Raw genomic sequence first — 21,580 nt, forward strand, 5'->3', positions numbered from 1 at the left:
ATTTTCTATATTTCCACAGGGGAAGGGCAGCACAGTGGCGGTGGTTAGCACTGCTGCTTCACAGCGCCGAGGACCCGGGTTCGATCCCGGCCTGGGTCACTGTTCGTGTGTAGTCTGCACATTCTGCCCGTGTCTATATGGGTCTCACCCCACAACCCAAGAAAATGTGCAGGGTAGGTGGATTGGCCACGTTAAATTGCCCCTTAATTGGAAAAAAATAATTGGGTAGTCTATATTTATTTAAAAAGAGAATGAGATAGAGGGGAAAGTGGGTGTTGAGGTGCAGATAGGTCATGATCTAATGCAACAGCTGAGCAAGTCCATTCCTGTTCCTACATTCCAGGGACAATGACAAACCACTGTTTCACTTCTGCATTGAAGTACAATTAGTACTGAAATTTTGTGAAGTAAATCAGATTTGAATCTTATGCAGATTGGCAGGAGTCAAATGCAATGCTTTCTCAAATTTGCACCATCCAACTGGATGAGGATGGGAGTCTCCAAACAAATGGGGACAATAATCTCAAGGTAAAATAAAATCATTTCCCACCTTGGGCACCATAAGGATTCAAATGACTGACCTCAAGACGTTTGAATGAATCAGGTTTATTAGCTTAAAAAAAAGGAACTCAAAAACAAGCATGAACAGGAAAAGAGCCGATGTGCATTTGTCACCTCAAAACAATCAAAGTTATTTCCCACCCTCCCCAATGGATAGTCCAGCCACCAGCGGAATAAAGACTGAAAATGCTGGCAATTTACAGCATTTGAAAAACAAGTAAAATGCTTTGGGTGGTCTTTCTGACACTTGCAAAAAACACCCCTCCTTTGTTGCCCACATTCTCATTTCAAATGGCCAACATTCACCTTTTTGTCTCTCACCCCCCTCCTACACACACACACACAGAAGGATCAAAGTGTCTCTTTGGTGGGTTTCCAAGCACAATCAGCTTGGAAGTGCATCAGCAGCTTTTCCTCATGAAGGTCCCTTGTGGAGCAATTTACTCCACTACCATATAAGTTTGTTCTGACCAGGATCTAGTTTCTCTCCTCCCCCCCCCCCCCCACACACTTTGGTTTGGCGGTGGGAACACCTCAATCGAGTTGAAATAAATGGCAGCAACAGCAAAATAAGAAATATTGCAGCTGCACATTGCAACATTATTCATAACAAGGAAGGAGGACATTAAGGACAATTTGGGATGTAAAACTCTAAATGCCCAATGGTATTTATGTTTCTGTTTTGCATTGGCTGGCTGTGGAACTAGAATGTTGAGCACAGAGTCCTGATCATTAAAAGAAATCTCAAACTATGGCTCACTAGTTAAGAACGGATGAAATTTTTTTAAAAAATGGAAATATTTTACAAAGCATTCAAAGGGCAGCACAGTTGGACAACCAGTGAATTCTGCACCATCACATTATAAAGGAGCAAAAGGTTTCATTTGTATCACAAAGCTCAAATGCACACACAAAACCAACATTTTCCAGAAACGTTCAAGGGTGGTGGGAAAGACTTTGCAAAACAACTATGGTGTAATAAAATGCAGAGTTGGTATTTAATCAGGCCACTGCATTCAGCCTCAAAAAATGAGGGTCCACGTTCCTTAAAAGCAAGCTTTATTCTGCTAAATTGACACATACCCCTATGAGATATCTGCATTCAGGAGCACCCCCACCCCACCTCATAGGGTGTCACAATGTCACACCATTGGAAAAAACTACACATTAAGCATAAGCTTCCAAGTTTGCCTCTGACCACAAATACCCTTTCCGTTCACTAATTTTCTTTCCCCTGCATGAGGGGTTTAACTCTACCGTTGGGAGCAGCTCCACCAATGGCAGTTGCCTTCCAGAACCTTCAAGTGACTTATTCAGGTACAAGCCTCAACAAAGCTAGTAAACTGCAACTGAGCTACTCAAGTCCCCATCTGACAGATGTACAACACCACCACCCTCTAACATCCCTGACAACGGTTGTGGGTTCGCAGTAAGGAGAGGAAATCCACCCCAATTTTCCCCTTCTCCAGCCAAGGGTTCAATGGCCATTTTAAAGCATCCAGCAATAAGGGACAATTCCAGGTGTGTAAATACCTCCCTTTATAACATTAAACATTATGCGACGAAATCAGATGAAAACAATTCTTCTTTAAATAAGCAAAGCAAAAATAAAAAACATTTTCATTCAGAATTTATCTTGATAATACCGATTTAGTAAATGACTAATATTTAAGCTGTTCACAGCTTTATTTTTCTCTCTTCTTTCCATTAACTACTCCATATTAATAGCAGAGCCTGGGGTATTACAACATTTACCATTGCCACAACCATACCATTCTTGCTACAAAAAAGTTGAATTATAAAGTTTTTCTTTAAAACTATCTTTTATAAAAAAATGCTCTTGTATTCCTTACAAACCATAATTTGCAAGTATATATTATACCATTACTTTTTATATATTATATTAAAATATATGTCTGTATAATTATTTTAAGTCACACGTAGGTACAGAAATTCTACTGGAAATGCAGCAGGTTTCAACCAAGATTTCACGAGAGTTGATCAGATTGAATTATAGCAGCAGCATTCAACCAGCTTGGTTGAGAACGCAACGTTTGCACCTCTTTTCTGTTGCCCGCACTTGCCCTCGCCACACCTGCAGGAGTAAAAACTTAATTTTAGCTGCAAATGTGGGGGGGGGGGGGGGGGGGGGGGGGAGTCGCCAATCTTCCAGGATTGCCCTGGAGTCTCTATGTATTAAAGTCTGATCTAGCCAGAACAAAAACACAGCAGAAAAGGATATAAGGTTTACAAAATGTCTGCTGTTTGATTTTTTTTCTGAGAAACTTCTGCTTATTAATTGGATAAATATTTCAGATGGGAAGAACGGCTGTTTGACTGGACGAGGCAGAAGGTCGTGTTATGAAACCTCCAGGATTACTCCCAATTAGAACTGGCAACTCTACCGGCACAACTTTCTTAAATGCAGGCTCCAATATAAAGTGGCTAAACAAAGACTAACTAATAAAATAGATGGCAGTAGCCATTTTGGTGCAACAACAAAAGATGTCAGTTGGATTTGCTCTGTTTCATGGTTAGCCAAGTTACACAGATTCTCTTAAACTCTATAAATCTCCCTCATGCAGTTTCTCCAGCATGTTTTAGGATCCTATTGGTGGTTGTAGAATCAATGCATCCAATGGAAAACTGCGTTAAATAGTCCCGGGGAATTTAAAACTTCAAATGTAACATAGGAGTGTCAGCAGAGAGAACATTTGTCCGTGTTGAAAGGTATTTTGATACTTAAGGAGGGCACACATACTTTGAGCATCTTTTGTCTACCTCCCTTCCCCACCCCCCCTCTCCATTCCCTCCCACTACTCAAGGAGACAAACAGATCAATTGCTTTACCAGCACCAGTGGTAAAAACCAGCAGATCCATTCACTAGGAAAAGATGTCTCTGAGGACGAAGGGCTTGCCATGATTGTTTTCAACCAAAATACCAACTGAAAACTGACGGCAAATTTATGTGGCAGTTTATGAGCTTGCATAGTAGGAACAGATATACACCATGAAAGTAAAGTCGCCATCGTCCCCGAGTGACCATAGGCTGCCTTTCCCCTTCCGAGGGGGAGAGCTGATTGCTTGTGATTTATTTTTCAACATAAATTTATAAGTACCCAATTCTTTTTTTTTCCAATTAAGGGACAATTTAACCTGGCTAATCCACCTAGCCTGCACATCTTTGGGTTGTGGGGATCAGACCCACACAGACACGGGGAGAATGTGCAAATTCCACACGGACATGATCTGGGACCGGGATCGAACCCGGGTCCTTGGCGCCAAGTGGCAGAGGTAAAGTAAGTGCTGATCACTGCACCACCGTGCCGCCCAGATTGGTTGTGATTTAACCTGAGGATCACCACACCTCAAGCAAGGTTGAGAAGACAGGGGGCTTCATGAATAACCTCAGCCGGGGCAGCACGGTGGCACAGTGGATAGCGAGATCCCAGGTTTGATCCCGGCTCTGGGTCACTGACCGTGCGGAGTTTGCACATTCTCCCCGGGTTTGCATGGTTTCGCCCCCACAACCCAAAGATGTGCAGCGTAGGTGGATTAGCCACACTAAATTTCCCCTTAATTGGAAAAAATTAATTGGACACTAAATCTTTTAAAAAATGAATAACCTCAGCCGGTCCAGGAATTGAACTTGCGCCGCTTTGTATCACAAACCAGCTGTCTGGCCAACTGCGCTAAGCCGGCCCTGGATAAAGCAGGTCAATGACTGAGTTGGAACTCTTGCATTTTTTTTAAAGAGATGTTGTGTTTGTGAAAAGACTGAAAGGGTTACTATCTCACAATATCCATGAAACAAAATCCAGCAATGCTAACGGCGAGACAAAATTTGTTCATTTTTTCCCCCACTTTGTTCTTGATCAGTACTAACGTTTGTGGATTTGTGATCACTTGTGTGACCTTTCATTTCGGCTTTTACTGGTGTATGCCAGTAAATGATGAACATACACAAGGATTCAATAAGGTCAGTATTACAACACCCGCACTGGTCCAAAAGGCTCTCTATCCATTGGCAGAAGGTTTCAAAGGCCGGGAACATTTCACGCACACACATGCAGGGAGAAATGACTTCAAGCCATGCCATCAGTACAGTCATCTGGAAAAGGATCCAGCAATTTATCTCAGGAACAAAGGAAATTAAATAAATTACCCGTGTCACTCTCATGTATCTTTTACCTTACTTGTTTCACCACTCGAAATTCCTAGATATTGTCTGTGCACATTAGTGGCTGGTTCTGAGTTTACACAACACACAAGGAGGCTGATCAGCCCACCGTGCCTGTGAAGGCTCCTTGGAAAAAGCTATTTGTCTCACTCCCCAGCTATTTCCCCCACGACCCTGCAACGTTCATTCATTCAATTTATCCAATTTGCTTCTACCAGCCTTTCAAGCACTGCATTCCAGATCATGAAAACAGCAAGTCCTTGTAAAATCTGTATTACAATGGTCATTATGCACTGCAGTGTCAAAGGCTGATCATACTCTGACAATGGACCCGTGCATTTTGGCGCAAAGGGCAGTAAGTTGGTGTCCGTATATTTAGTGTTATATCTAGCTAATCCTTACTGCACTGACATATTGGAGGTGGACTGATGTGTGAACAAATGCAAAATCTGACTTTTCCCTGTGCCTTTCAGTAGCATAAAACTAAGGAGCATATATAAAATGTGAGGCAAAAAAAGTTATTGTAGCAGCTTCCTGTGGTTTGAACCAACTAGGTTCAAAGGCTAACTGGAAAGTTTTCATTTTGCGGTGGTTAGCCAACACAATAAGGAAACATTGATGACTGAAGTTCTTTAAATGAAGGAATGAATCATACTGATTAAAGCAGAGGTATCATTAACACATTTTGTTTGGTAAGGTGCAGGTACCATTCAACTGGTAAAATCACCCGTCAATAAGTAAACTAGCATGTTTTGGGCATGCCCGAAGCTCAGGGGATTCTGTCAGGGATTTGCAGGTGTCATGTCCAGGGTGCTAAAGGCAAGGGTGGCACCGAGTCGATTTTTGGAGTGTTGGAAGACCCGGGAGTCCAGGGGGCGAGAGAGGCTGATATTTTGGCCTTTGCCTCCTTGGTAGCCCAGAGACGGATCTTACTAGTGTGGAGGGACTCGAAGCCCCCAAAAGCAGGGGTATGGGTTAGTGACATGGCTGGGTTTCTCAGGCTTGAGAAAATCAAGTTAGCCCTGCGAGGTTCATCATTAGGGTTTGTTCGGAGGTGGCAGCCGTTGGAGAAAATTGAACCGTCAGCAGATTCAATATGGGGGGGGGGGGGGGGGTTAGGGAGGAGGGAGTTAGACTATGTCGGTCTAGCTTAGGCGAGAACTGTGGGAGATGGAGGGGTATGTTCCGCTATATCTGTACTTGTGTCTTTTGTTGTTATAAAACCATAAAATGTTTAAAATATATATAAGTAAACTTGCCCTGTAAGTGGGTAAAGCAAGCTAGCAGTCCAGTATTTTGCTTCAAATTACTGGTGCTGAAAACTTACATTCAGATTTTTGAAAAATCAAAAAGTTAATTCTGCAGTCAAACAGATTAGAGAGTTCAAATTTTCAAACTGGCATCAAATGTTGTACACTTTCAATCAGGAACAGAAGTGAAGGTGGTGTAATGACAGGAGGAACTTTGGTGAGGGGATTTGGTATTGAGACCAAGGCAAAGTGATATTGAGACAGTAAGAAGCAAAGATTCTGCAGGTTCACTACCAGGTGTGTAAAGGTCACAAAAGGTAGACTGCAGATTTTCATCACATTTCAAGTAAAGCAGTTATTCTAAGCAAAACAAAAAAGCAATACATCACACTTGCCATTTCAAAGTGTTAAAATTAGAAACATTTAAAAATGTACGATAAGCAAAAGGTTCAGAAATCTATATTTTGCCATTAAGGTTGCTGCCAACCCTCCAGGATTGGCCTATAGTATCCAGGAATTAAAGTTCAATCTCCAGGACACTGCTGTGTTCCCCTGGAGAAAGACATTAAAAAATATTGCTTTCTTTTGTCATTTTCTTTGAACATTTCACTTTAACAGATATAAAAATATTGACAATAGGAATGAAGGGGCAGCACGGTGGCGCAGTGGGTTAGCCCTGTTGCCTCACGGCGCCGAGGTCCCAGGTTCGATCCCGACTCTGGGACACTGTTCACGTGGAGCTTGCACATTCTCCCCGTGTTTGCGTGGGTTTCGACCCCACAACCCAAAGATGTGCAGGGTAGGTGGATTGGCCACGCTAAATTGCCCCTTAATTGGAAAACAATGAATTGGGTACTTGAAATTTATTTTTAAAAATAGGAATGAAACGGCAGTTTGACAGCCAAGCATCATCCAATTGGGAAATGAATCTTTTTGTTTCCGATTGACACAGGAAGGCAGTGTATCACAAGGATGGATGTGTTGGCTGACTAATTGCTGGAGCTTGGGGGCAAGTCAAGTGATAAAATCGCCAGGAACAAATTTAATCACAATTGGCAACCCTATTTGGTGTGCTTGTAAATTTTAGCACAATCAGCATCGGAAGATTGGAAAAGACACAAATCGTCATTAGATAGTTTCCTAGTAGGTAAAGGCATGCTTGGTGTTACTGAGCGATAATGTACCCCTGAAGGTCCAAGGTTAGATTCCTAGACTGTGTTGTTTTTCATTCCGGGTTTCCAATCTCCCAGGATGTTCTTAGAAGCCCAGAGAAAATGAATAAGGGCATTAAAAAGTTTATTTAAAAAAAATCTTTCAACACTTACTAATAAAAATATTGGAAAAAATGCGGTTTTACTTAAGAGTCAGGAATCATCCAGTTAGGTAAAGAGGAGTGTTTTTGTTTTCTAACTGGTGTGTCTAGATTGTGCACCATGAGATGGGCTAGGCGTGCTGGGTGACCAAGGGCAGGAATATGGGGACAGTGCAGCTGGACGTCATGCAATGACATCTCCAGCAATATGTACAGAGTTGACAACTCTATTTGCACAGGTTCACTTCAGTTAGCCACAGCCTCCCATGCGTGAGTGAACAGCTGGGACTATCTGCCACACTTGCTACTGGTAACTTGTACTGGAAATGGCAGAGGTGTGCACATTGATCGACACTACAATTGGGGCTCATGTGCAATGTCCCCACGGGCAACTAATCAATGTTAAGACTCCAGCGTGGTGAACAGGCAGTCAGGCGAGGCACTGCAGGGGCAATCACTGCCCATGACAAAAAAAAATTGATCTCTTGGGAAAGTCTTCCCTGAAAGAATCTGGGGAAACTACATTGCATTCAATTTTAAAATCTAGGAGATACCAATAAGATTGCCTTACTTCACCATTCCAACCTGCTGTTCATGAAGGGAGATGCAAAAGGGAGATATTGAACAAAACTGAAAATGACGACTGTTCTATTGATGCACACATTCCACGTTATACAAAAAAGGTTTAAAATGGTGGCCTTTCATGAAGCCAGCAGAAAATACCTCACTGATAACAGGTTCAAACATAGTACACCATTCACATGGTAGAGAACAAGATATACCTCGGATCCTATCAGTAGAATGTTGTGTGCAGATTTTATTTGTTTGTTAATAAATCTGCTCACTTCCTCTTTTATATGTAACTGTTTTAAAAATAATCTATTACTTTACACGGATCAATGCAGACACAAAAGGATCAACTCTCCTGCCCATTGGGGTCCTATGTTTGGACACAGGTACGAACATTAACAGAGCCATGACATACTAGATCTGACCTAGCCGGCATGGAAGGAAGGAGGTTGTTAAGGTCAAACCTGAATAAGATGCTGATTCAGCTTGCACTATTATAGTGGAAGAAACAAGAAAGTAAATATTGTGTGTCAGCCAAAACTCTAGTTTGGCTGTTTTAATCATTAGAAGAATTAAGTTTTTTTGGAATAGGGAGTAGAAAGATTTATCTCAAGGTGGGTTAGAATTTGCAGTAAAAATCCCGCTCATATTTGTCACTGGTTACAAACCCAGACTTGAAATTCACAGGAAAAAGAATACCCTTTCCACGTTTCAAACTCCGAGCAGACACATCAAGCATCGTCGATATAGTCTCTCCAATTGTTCTCAGCCTTTCCACCTGCCCTTCCTCCTTTAAGGTGCTCCCATAAAACCCATCTTTCATCTGTTCCAATATCTCAGGTGGCTTTGTATCAAATTTTGTCTGATATTGCTTCTGTGAAATACCTTGGAACATTTTACTATGCTAAAGGCATTGTATAAATGCAAGTTGTTTTTTGGCTGTCACCACAATCTTCTGGAAAACCTCCGAAAAAGATCCTGACAAAGCAAGTGACAGTGAACAAGACCATGAAGGCTTCATTTAAGCAGAGTCAAATATGTGAGAGCAGAATCTGCAAATTCCACCTACCTATACAAAAAGATGTGGAATTGGGCAGAGAGCCAAATTATCAGGCATTTTCAGTTACTCACAAGTAGATGTTTTGCTGGGGATATTTTCCTGAAATTTCAACATTTGATTTTTGCGTGCAGCCTCATCGTAGGCGGTTCTTCAAACTCAGTAGAAACATGTCAAGTCCCATCATCAATTGTTCCAATATCACCTCAAGCTGTTGGGAGCTGGTCCTCCCATTCCTGCGAATTTAGTGGGAAAGCTCAGGTGCCTCACAGCACCAGGAACCCGGGTTCACTTCCAGCATGGGTGACTGTGTGGAGTTTGCATTTTCTCCCCGGGTCTGCATGGGTTTCCTCCGGGTGCCCCGGTTTCCTCCCAGTCCTGATTAGTTGGACTGGCCATCCTAAATTGCCTGTGTGTGTTCAGGGATGTACATGTTAGGTGGGGTTATAGGGATAGGGTGGAGGAGTGGGCCTAAGTAGGGTGTCTTTTCAGAGGGTAGGTGCAGACTCGATGAGCCAAATAGCCTCCCTCTGCACAGTAGGAATTCTACGGTTCTATAGTCCTGTCTTCATAGTCAAGATCACCCTCGAGTTAGAAAGGTTGTTCAGTATTAATTCAGCCTAGTTTGCCTGCTTCAAACAACGAATGGCAATTGTTATTTCACACGCCAGAAAGGATACTCAGTGGTGAACGTGTGAGAAAGAGCAACTGTAAAGACCGATACTTTGGTTAATACAGTGGTCACTCTTAAGTGACAGCAATCTGCACTTATTTTTGCCGAAGAGCACTGTATTCCTGCAACTCCTGTTCTTCAACCTAACGTTGAGTCAACCTCAGGAAACCTAATGTTCATTGATTCAGCAAGGCTACAAAGTGCGGCCTCCAGTTCAGCTACACTATATGCTGCACTAATATCCAGGCTGTATATTATTCGCAGCCAATGAAGTAAACAAATGTATTCTCCCCATTACTCTGTGCATAATTGTTTTGTTTAATTGCTATCTTTGAAGATGTCGGCTTAATTAGTTGAAGGAATTTTCTATGGACAAGTTTTATTCAGACTGGGACAAAATGAGATCTTCACAACCAACAATCTTCATTAATTTCAGCCGACTCCACCTTTTGCTTCTTTGAACTCACCAAATGGCATCCACTTTCACCTCCCCACTGCCTTCACAAATGAAATGTCCAGTTGGATTTGTACATCAAAAAAAAAAAAAGAGCGACCATTCCTAGTTGGCAAATGGGATCTGGAAAATCTACTCCCATCGTGGTGTTAGCAGGGCAGATACACTTCACTCCCTCTTGAATTAAATGTGTGTTTACTGGACTCTGTTGAAGAGTTGTTTCACAGAGAATTAAACTTCACAAAGGAAGGGATAGTGTTGGTATTTCACATTGAAAGTACCATTTTCCTCCTGCACACTTGCTTGCTGTTTTACATTGGCTGGTTTGCGCGTGCAAATCTTCACTGCTTCTTCCTCACATTTTAAAGGAACCATGAAGATCGAAATGTCTTCTTGGAAATTTATACACTTTAATAAGATTTCCTGTTTAGTTTACAGATAGAAAGAAAGCATATCAAATCGGTCTTAATTTCACTAGGCCAAAGGAAGAAAGGGTTTTGCCTGTTGTTTGGTCTGTCTCATTACCTGCTGTTGCTGTTTTCTGCGTCTTACTCACCATAAAGCCTGTGCACTGTGTGAACTAACCTGCGCAAATTGGGGTGGAGGGGGGAGGAATAGTGAAAAAGCCAGCAATAAAGCGCGGTACCGTAGCAGTGGTTAGCACTGTTGATTCACAGCGCCAAGGTCCCAGGTTGGATTTCCGCTTGGGTCACTGTCTGTGCAGAGTCTGCACATTCTCCCAGTGTCTACGCAGGTTTCCTTCGGGTGCTCTGGTTTCCTCCCACAAGTCCTGAAAGAAGTGCTTGTTAGGTGAATTGGACATTCTGAATTCTCCCTCAGTGTAGCAGCCAGGCGCCGGAATGTGGGGGCTTTTCACAGTAACGTCATTGCAGTGTTAATGTAAGCTTACTCGTGACACTGATAAATATTATTATTAATAAAACTCAAGCCTATTTTCAACAGTTTATTACCAGGGCCTTTTTAGTTTCTGATGAACAAACTTAAATTTGTTTTTTGATTAAACGGGATTCAGAGATTTTTAATTTTAAAACCTATATTTTGACAAGTTTGTACTATGAATCTGCCTGTACCTGCCTTATCACTGCTGAAAAACTGCAATTACCTCATGCCCCATCTGGGGAAACCCCAGATGCTGTCCATTTCACTAGTTGAAAAAAGTATGAAATTCACTCGCACAGCGATGGAACAAAATGAAAATAAACCAAAGCACTTGTATTTGAGAGGACAAACAATAATTGTAAGCAGAGTTACAAATTGGCTCCTCTTGGCGAAATGAGACAGACATGTTACAGTAGCCGTAGAGGTTTACTTCTTCCATGTGTCGGGTCTGGACCAATTGTGGGACTACACAGAGTCTGAAAGAGGCCATGTTTCTATAGTAAACTGTCATAAAGAATTTTCAGTCGAAACAGAAGTTGACAAATTTCCTTAAGATTATAAAAGAGTTTGATGTAGGGGGGAGTCCGTAATTGGGGGCCACTAGTACAACTTAGCAACAAACAGATTCAACACGGATTTGAGGGGAACATTTTTCATCCAAAAGGGGAGGTAGAACGTGGAACCCCTTACACCTCTGTATAGGATGACTAGCATTGATGCAAAAAGGGGAATTAGATATATACATGAGGGAGAAAGGAATGAAGGATATGTCATTCTGGTGAAATGAAGCAGGGTGGAAGGATGGATAAACAATGGCACAGATCTGTTGGGTCAACAAATGACCTGTTTCTGTCCTGCAAAATCCTACATAGTTTGCTTACAAGCAGTCACATCCTGTGATTAGAATCATGTATCTACCAAGAGAATGGGGCAGTGTTACAAATGAAGAGTACAATTTGATGACTGACAGGCCCCGAAGTGGAGTGAGGACGCTGGAGTGGATACTTTCAACAGCTGAGTGAGCCAGATATGGGGCTGGCAACCCTCTGGACTCCAGGCTCACAATGCCTTCAGGTTCACATCTCCTCCCCCCACCTCCCCATATCTTTCCGATCAGCTAGAACAAAAACTTTATTTCAAAAATTAAAAATACTGCAGTTTAAAACCCAATAGTTTCTTTGGGACCCGTGCTACTGCACTGTAGACTGGCAGTAGAGTTTTATTTCAGGCTTATTATCCAGTTAGAGCCCTATACCCGAGGTAATACTGTCATCTTCGATATGGTAAATTTGAACTGATGAACACATGAATGTAACGCCTTTGACCTGAAACGTTAATTTGGTTTTCCTCTCCACAGATGCTGCTTGGCCGGCTGATTGTTTCTTGTATTTTTATCTTTTATTTCAGATTTCCAGCATTTTCGATGCTTTGCTTTCAGACATACCGATGGTGTTGGGAATGCTCGCTTGCAACTGAGACACGCATGTGTCGGTATACATCACAGTTCAGTTGCGCAGATCCCAAGCTCTGGAATTTCAACCCTAATCTGTCCGCTCATCTACCCTGCTGTACAACTCCGAACTCTTTTGCCAAGCCTTTTGGTTACCGGATGGTTTGGTTTGAAAATGCTTCAGTGAAGCATCGAGACGTTTTACTACTTTAAAAGGTGCTAACTAAATACAGGTTGTCGTCTTATACCTGCCCACTTACTGGGAAACGATGTAGATAATGTGCAAACAATGAGGCGGAAAAGAATATTTACTGGGATGGATTAGGGAACAGATGGATATCAACTTCAGCTTAAAACACCTGCATCACAGAATTATCTATGAATACATGCAGGTTAAGTCCATCCCACAGCTAAAAGAACTCTTTACACATAGAGAGCTTTTATATTTGTTAAACTCGCACAGTGCATATGGTCAGTAATTCGCCCCTATTCTGACGCCGTTTATTCTCCCACTGGCTGCCAGTCCCAACCTACCTGCACAGTCCACTCGACATGATTTCAATTTGTTTTGGATGTTATTTCTCAAAATTAGAACAAATTAAAATAAAAGCTTGAGGAATTTCTCAGTTACAGGCCTACACAGTAAGCATAAAAATCTCCACACTGCAGGTTGCGTACTGCTGTGTCTGTAGTGTCAAAACATTTTTTCTCCCTTCTCCTAAAAGGCATCGAAGCCAGGCGGACAACATTTAATGTTAATCTTTTTAAGTGTGCTCTTCAGTGCCAAGAACTGCGACTTGGGATTCAGCTGTAGAAGGATTCAGTCACCCAACTGGAAGACTCTCTCTCTGCTGGTGCAATACATGCCGATGAGATAAAGTCTCCGGTCTAGGAGAGGATGGCATTAGAACGACTAATTCCTATCAAATTGCCAGCGCTGAATGATCGCCTAATAGCAGCTTTGCTCATGTCTTTGTATTTGTCCTCACACAACCTGGAGATTGCCTGGAAAGAGAGGGGGGGGGGGGCGGGTGGAAAAAAAAAAAAAAAATTATTGCCCAGTCCTTATTTCTTCTTAACCTCTTTATTGTTTACCCTTTTCACAAATCTACATTTTTTTTGAATAAATATTTTTATTCTCCTTTTCCACATTTTCAGCATATTTACAACAACAAATAATTAACAACAAACACAGTGACAATCCCCTAGCCGACAATCCCCCCATCCCATCCTTCCTCAAACAGCTCCCAATATTTTGAATACAAAACACCAATGAAAAAGAATAATTAAGTTATACATTCCAAACCACCGCCCCCCAAAAATATTGTTCGATGTCATCCAATTGGTGAAAATACAGATTGAACAAGGACCTTCCATCCCCCCCCTCAACTCAAACTTTACTTTCTCAAGCGTTAAGAACCAGAGCAGGTCCCCCCGCCATGCTGAGGCACAGGGCGGAGAAGCCGACCTCCACCCCAACAGAATCCGCCTTCGGGCAATCAGCGAGACGAAGGCTAAGACATCTGCCTCCGCACCCGCTTCCAACCCTGGCCGATCTGACACCCTGAATATGGCTTCTAGGGGAACCTATTCGAGACTAACATGCACTGTCCTTGAGATTACCTTATAGCCCTCCCTCCAATACCCCTCCAGTTTTGGGCAGGATCAAAACATATGAACATGATTTGCGGGTCACCCCCCCCCCCCCCCCCCCCACCCACAGCATCACAAACATCCTCCACCCCTCAAAAAGTCGGCTCATCCTTACCTTTGTGTGGTGAGCCCTATACACCACCTTCAACTGTATCAGCCCCAACCTCATGCAGGAAATTGACACATTCACCCTCCATAGCACCTCACACCACAATCCCTCGTCCATGCTCACCCCAACTCTTCCTCTCACTTTGTTGTAATCCCATCCAGTGATACCTCATCTTCTCCCAGAATCACCCCATAAATCGCCGACACCATCCCTTTCTCCAATCCTCCCCCACTGTCAATATCTCTTCCAACAGTGTGGGGACCGGTGCAATCGGAAAGCTCTGTACCCCCTTCCTGGCAAAATTTCAGACCTGCATATACCTAAACATCTCCCCCTGCCCCAAGTCATATTTCTCCCCCAGCTCCTCCAACTTCCAAACCGGCCTCCCAGAAACAATTCTTTTAATGACCCAACTGCTCTCTCCACCCATCTCCGAAAATTCCCATCCCACCTTCCAGGTTCAAATCAATGATTCCCTCGAATCGGCATTTCCCTTGACCCTGCCCACAACCTAAAGTGCTGGGGCAACTGCCTACCGACACTAATCTACATTTTTAAGCCCCAGTTCTTTCTCCATATCTCCCCATACCATGCAATGTCTGTGACCCAAGAGGACAGGCAGCCAACATAGCCACAGACCCTGCCATCGGAATGACGTGTTGCTCATTGGTGCACTTATGGCGGCACGGTAGCACAGTGGTTAGCATTGTTGCTTCACAGCGCCAGGGTCCCAGGTTCGATTCCCGGTTTGGGTCACTGTCTGTGTGGAGTTAGCACGTTCTCCCTGTGTCTGCGTGGGTTTCACCCCCACAATCCAAAGATGTGCAGGGTAGGTGGATTGGCCACATTTAATTGCCCCTTAATTGGGAAAAAATAATTGGGTACTCTAAATTTAAAAAAAATGTTTGCTTTCAGAAAGCAAATCATCAAAATTAAATATTTGCCCTTTGGAAAAATTGGTGAACATTTTTAAAAGATAACATACTGATGGGGGAAGAGGAATGAAAGAAGAGAAGGGAATAAGAAGCACTAACAAGGGACATCACGCTGTGGTATTTTAGTATGCCTTTCAGTGCCATGTTACGAACCTGGGTCCCCGCAGCCCCTCAAACCTGATCTACCATGTTCAGTTAGATCACGGCTGATCTGTATCTTAACATAATTCAGTCATCTGGTTTCTGTAACTATTAATGCCCCTACCCAATCAGTTTTGAGATTTTTAATTCTCCTTTTCCCCCAGATCAGCCAGTTTTTGGGGGAAGAGAGTTCTGGATTTCAATTCTCTTTTGTGTGAGAAGTGCTTCCTGATATCACCCCTGAATGGCCCAGTCCAGTCCAAGTTGCGTCCCCTTGCTCTGGACTTCTCCCACCAGAGGAAACCATGTTTACACAGTCATCACTTTAATATTCCAAGTGGACCACCTTTTACTCGGATTTGTTTTCCAATTGGAGTGCCCAAGGTTACCTGCACTTACTAATGTTTTCATTTATTTACTAATATGTTATTTCTCACATTGCACGCTACTAACAATTGGATTGGATTCACGTGTACCGAGATACAGTGAAAAGTATTTTTCTGCGAGCAGCTCAACAGATCATTAAGTACATGAGAAGAAAAGGGAATAAAAGAAAATACATAATAGGGCAAGACAACATATACAATGTAACTACATAAGCACTGGCATCAGATGAAGCATACAGGGTGTAGTGTTAATGAGGTCAGTCCATAAGAGGGTCAATAAGAAAGACAAGGCCCCAAGTCCTACAGACCACAAAACATCCTTAGTGTCCTGTTAACACATCCAAGCCTCATGGACCTAATTATTCTTATCCCAAAATGCATGATATTTTCAATGTATGTACAATGTGCCGACTGCCCTGATGCACCAACAGAAACCTATGTAGAGCATGTGGACAATCTGTACTGAACATTTTTAAACAAAACGTTATTCTGCAAGGATGGCGTCATTTTACTTTGGAGGGTTGATCAAGTCTACAGACAGAATTGGCCACTGAGATAGCTGAATGGGGCTTGGAGCAAGTTAGGATAGAGAGAGTGCAAAGTGAGAGACCTGGCAGGAGAGCACAGCAGTCACCAGGAGTGTGTTATTAATTAAGGAGGCAAATGCATTTGGTGAATTTTGAAAAATCACTGAATTAGTAGAGGCCTGGACATATTGTTCACCAACCATCACATCCAGGAGATAAGGTATGACCCCTTAGCGGAGGGGGTCAATAATCAAGGGGTATAGATTTAAGGTAATGGACGGCGGGGTTGATAGGAGATACGAGCAAAAACTTTTTTTTTTTTTTTTCATTTAAAAAAAAATTTAGAGTACCCAATTATTATTTTTTTCCCAATTAAGTGTGGCCAATCCACCTAACCAGCACATCTTTGGGTTGTGGGGGTGAAATCCACGCAGACACAGGGAGTAGGTGCAAACTCCACACGGACAGTGACCCAGGGCTGGGATTCGAACCCGGTCAACAGCGCCGTAGTCCCAGTGGTAACCACTGCGCCATCGTGCTGCCCCGGGGAAAACTTTTTCACCAAAGGGTGGTGGGAGTCTGAAAGGGTGGTAGAGGTGGGAACCCTCACACACTTTAGTATTTAAATGAACACTTGAAATGCCATAGTGTACAAGGTTATGGGCCAAGTGCTGGAAAATAGGATCAGAGTAAATAGGTACGGACACAATGGGCTGAAGGGCTCATCTGAAGGGCTCTTTCTGTGCTGTCAAACATTTTTGACTCTTAAGTGTAACTTCATTTACGACCAGCCCAAGTTATCTGTACACTTCCATTATATATCCTGTATGACACTGTGGCAACTTCCAGTCAGGCTTTCTTTGCATTAGTGAACAACACTAGGAGCACTCCGCTGAGCAGGCAACTCATGTGTTTAGGGACATGAACACGTAAGCTGGACCAGCACATCTGTGCAGCACTGGGCAACAGCTGTCTTTTCGATGAAATTTTAAGTCAGATCTGTGTCAGCCTTCTCAAGTGGATGTAACCAATGCCACGGTAATTTTCAAAGAGCATTTGGGTTGTTCCAGTGTACACGCAATACTCAGCAGGATCACAAAAAAAAACGAATTATCCAATAATTTACCTCCGGGCAGTTTGTGGGATCTTGCTGTGTACAAATTGGGTGCTACATTGCTCTACATTTCAACAATGATATAGTTCAGAATTATTTAATTGAATATAAAGCACTTTGGAACAAAGGTTGCGAAAGGCTCTGTATGAATACAAATTTGTTTGTTCTTTCGAACAGTCATTACCTCTAGTTTCTGTGCTCGCTCTTTGCTGAGTGGCTCCAAGGGGAAATTCATATTGCTGTCACCTGCCAGAGAGCGCAGATCAAAGTAATATTTGGCGTAAACACTAGCAGGAACATTAATGTTAAACTGTAGCAGCTCTAGGAACTGTCTCTCCATCTCATTCCTGTGGGGAAAGAAAGCACCATGAGGACCTTTCAAGAAAGAAAAATACCCAATTGATAGAGACAGAAGATAATTAACGACAATCCAGATCAGAAGGGTAATTATTTCAACAGCCCAGAAACCTTGGAATGTACAGACGAATAAGCAGTGGCCAATAGCCAGACCATTGTGTAGTATCTTGTGACCCATTACAACTCTCAACACTGCTTGCAAATCTATTTGCGCATTTTCACGCTCCAGAAGCTTCTAGCTCTAAAGCTGTACGTTATTGCTGGTCAAATAGCCCGTTGACAGGGCAGCACGGTGGAGGGCAGCACGGTAGCGCAGTGGTTAGCATTGCTGCCTCATGGCGCCGAGGTCCCAGGTTCGATTCCGGCTCTGGGTCACTGTCCGTGTGGAGTTTGCACATTCACCCCGTGTTTGCGTGGGTTTCACTCTCCCCCCCTCAACCCAAAGATGTGCAGCTTATGTGGATTGGCCACGTTAAATTGCCCCTTAATTGGAAAAAAATAATTGGGTACTCTAAATTTTAAAAAAAGTTTGCTTTCAGAAAATAAATCATCAAAATCAAATATTCGCCCTTTGCAAAAATTGGTTAACTTTTTAAAAGATAATATACTGATGGGGGAAGAGGAATGAAAGAAGAGAAGGGAATAAGAAGCACTAACAAGGGACATCACGCTGTGGTATTTTAGTATGCCTTTCAGTGCCATGTTACGAACCTGGGTCCCCGCAGCCCCTCAAGCCTGATAATTGGGTACTCTAAATTTATTAAAAAAGAATAGCCCGCTGACATTCACTATTTAGGACTTCAAGGCGAAAAATAGTAAAAACAGTCACATCGGAGAGGTACCAGAGGATGGTTGCTGCCTGTGAAATGTTGCCTTCGTACAGATCCCTGTTCTTCGGAAAGGTAGGGAGAGTAGAGAAATTTGCTTTGTCTACCCGATAATGCTGTGGGAACAATAACGTTTGTACTTCGACTAAGTATCTTCCTTTCACAGTGGCTAGCACAGGTTCCTCACAGCGCCAGGGACCTGGGTTTGATTCTGATCTTTGGTGACTGTGTGGAGTTTGCACTTTCTTCCAGTGTCTGCGCGGGTTGCCTCCGGGTGCTCCAGTTTCCTCCCACAGTCCAAAGATGTGCAGGTTAAGTGGATTGGCCGTGCTAAATTCCCTCTTTTAAAAAAAATGTATTTTATTACAAACATGTATCAAAGCAGGTTACAGTAACTAAACACCCCGGAAAACATACTTCCCAACAATCAACTATACAATCTGTACAGATTTTCCCCCTTCTTCACCCTCCCAAACTGCCCTCCTCCCCCCTCCCACGAACAGCTCCTCAAACACGGTCACAAACATCCCCCACCTTTTCTCAACCACCCCCCCCCCCCAGAGCCCCTTAACTCATACTTTATCTTTTCCAACTGCAGGAAGTCATACAGGTCACCCAACCAAGCCGCTACCCCCAGTGGCGATGCCGACCGACACTCCAGCAAAATTCGCTGCCGTGCAATCAGAGAGACAAAGGCCATGACATCGGCCTTCCTCCTCTCCGTAAGCTCCGGCTTCTCTGAAACCCCAAATATCGCCACCAAAGGGTCCACTCCGTCCTCCACTACCCTGGCTAAGACCACGAACACACTCACCCAGAATCTTCCCAATTTTTTGAAACTCAAAAACATGTGTGCTTGATTCGCCCACATCTCTCACACTCAACTGCTACCCCTGGAAGAGCCCACTCATTCTCGCTCGAGTCATATGAACCCTGTGCACCACCTTAAATTGTATCAGGCTCATCCTTGCTTAAGAGGAGGTCCAGTTTACCCTTCGCAGGGCCTCACTCCATACTCCCCAATTGATCTCCCCTCCCCATTTCTCCTTGATCTTCACCACCCGCTCACCTCCTTGCTCCCCAGCCACTTGTATATATCCCCAATTCTTCCCTCCCCTTCCACATCCGGAAGCAGCAGTCACTCCAGTAGGGTATATCCCGGCAACCTAGGAAACCCTCTCCTAACCTTTTGTGCAAAATCCCCAACCTGCAGATATCTGAACTCACTTCTCCTCAGCAGCTCTACCCTCTCCCTTCGCTCCTCCAGACTGGCGAACCCTTCCTCCAAATACAGATCCCTCACCTTGACCAGCCCCACTTCCCTACACCTCCTGTATACACTATCCACCCCCTCCCGGCTCAAACCCATGATTCTCGCACAGCGGCGTTAACACCGACATCCCTTCCACCCTAAAATGCCTCCTCAGCTGATTCCATATCTTCACCGTGGACTGCACCACCAGGCTCCCTGATTACCTACTCAGAGCCATTGGTAATGCTGCCGTCACCATAGCCCTCAAACTAGACCCCTTACAAGATTCCTCCTCCATCCAAGCCCACTCTACCCCTTCTCCTTTCCCATCACGGCCACGCCATGTCCTTATTCACCGTCTAATAATAGTGAAGCAAGTTCGGCAACGCCAACCCCCTGCTGCCTCTGTAGCAGGGTCCCCCCATCCTCAGCACCTTCCCGCCCATACACAGTCCAAGATGATCATGTCCACTTTCCGAAAAAGGCCTTTGGTATAAAGATCGGGAGAGCCTGAATGATAAACAAGAACTTTGGCAGAATATTCATTTGTCACTTGTATCCCACCTCCTAAGATCCTCCCTAGTCTCCTTCACCAGCTTGGTTAAGTTCTACTTATGGATGCCCATCCATTCCCTCGCTACCCGAATCCCCAAATACCTAAATCTATTCCTCGCTACCGTAAATGGCATCCCCCCTAAATTAGCCCGCTGTCCCAGCTCATTCAGTTTGTATCCCGAGAATCCTCCAAACCTCCCCAGCAGGCCCATAATCCTTCCCATACTTTCCAATGGATCCAAAACATACAGCAAGAGGTCATCAGCATAGTGCAACACCCGATGCTCCCTCTGTCCCCTCACAATTCCCCGTCACTCTGCCGACCCCCCGAGAGCCATCGGCAACGGCTCTATGGCCAGCGCGAACAGCAGCGGCAATAGTGGGCACCCCCGCCTTGTACACCTGTGTAAGTCAAACCTTTGTGAGCTCATATCATTAGTCCTCACCCTTGTTCTTGGCGCCACATACAGCAACCGCACCCATGCCACAAATCTCGGCCCAAACCCAAACCTTCGAACAAGTCCCACCACTCCACCCGATCAAATGCCTTCTCCACGTCCATGGACACCACCACCTCCGGTACCAGCCGTCTTAACATTACTCGCAAGCTGCCTGCCCTTCACAAAGCCTGTCTGATCTTCTGCAACCACCCCCGGGACACAGTCCTATCCTCCCGCCAACAACATAGCCATGCTTTCACATCCGTGTTCAATAGTGATATGAGTCTATATAACCCACATTCCACCGGATCCTTCCCTTTTTTGGGGTTAGTGTGATTACTGCCTGCGTCATCGTCTCCGGCAACTCCCCCTTCTCCAGTGCTTCATTAAACGCCCCCAACAGATGTGGTGCCAGGTCTGTTGCGAATTCCATATAAAATTATGACGGGTACCCATCCGGCCCAGGGGCCTTCCCGACTTCATACCCCTGATACTGTCCAGCACCTCCCTCAGCCCCAGGGGCTCCTCCAACGCCTGCCTCTTTGCTTCCTCCACCTGGGGAAATTCCAGCTCATCCAGAAACCGCCCCATGTCCCCCTCCTCTCCCATCTGGGCCCGCCTCGTAAAGTCCCTGGTAGTATTCCCCAAATGCCTCATTTATCTTTCCTGGCTCTGACACCACATCCCCAGTCCCAGTCCGTATCTTCAATATTTCCCTTGACGCAGCCTGCTTCCGCAGCCTGTGAGCCAGCATAAGACCATAAGACATAAGACCATAAGACATAGGAGCGGAAGTAAGGCCATTCGGCCCATCGAGTCCACTCCACCATTCAATCATGGCTGATTTCAACTCCATTTACCCGCTCTCTCTCCATA

The 21,580-nt window shown here is 44.1% G+C and overlaps 1 protein-coding gene across 6 annotated transcripts in view; it reads right to left on the reverse strand.

Annotated features, from left to right (window-relative positions):
* Positions 1–11,262: 11,262 nt before the first annotated feature.
* ccnyl1 (cyclin Y-like 1) overlaps positions 11,263–21,580 on the reverse strand; it is a 212,162-nt gene continuing 201,844 nt past the window's right edge. For 5 of the 6 annotated variants that reach the window (XM_072482703.1, XM_072482687.1, XM_072482678.1 and 2 more), the window contains exons 9-10: positions 17,458–17,620; positions 11,263–13,413 (exon numbers count right to left, since the gene is read on the reverse strand). In XM_072482703.1, coding sequence (XP_072338804.1) covers positions 13,297–13,413; positions 17,458–17,620 — 280 coding nt within the window. In that variant the 3' untranslated portion in view covers positions 11,263–13,296. The remainder of the gene's footprint in view (positions 13,414–17,457; positions 17,621–21,580) is intronic. The other variant, XR_011936124.1, reaches the window with a different exon arrangement.

This window comes from Scyliorhinus torazame, chromosome 2 (genome assembly GCF_047496885.1).
Source record: "Scyliorhinus torazame isolate Kashiwa2021f chromosome 2, sScyTor2.1, whole genome shotgun sequence".
NCBI classification, from domain to species: Eukaryota; Metazoa; Chordata; class Chondrichthyes; order Carcharhiniformes; family Scyliorhinidae; genus Scyliorhinus; species Scyliorhinus torazame.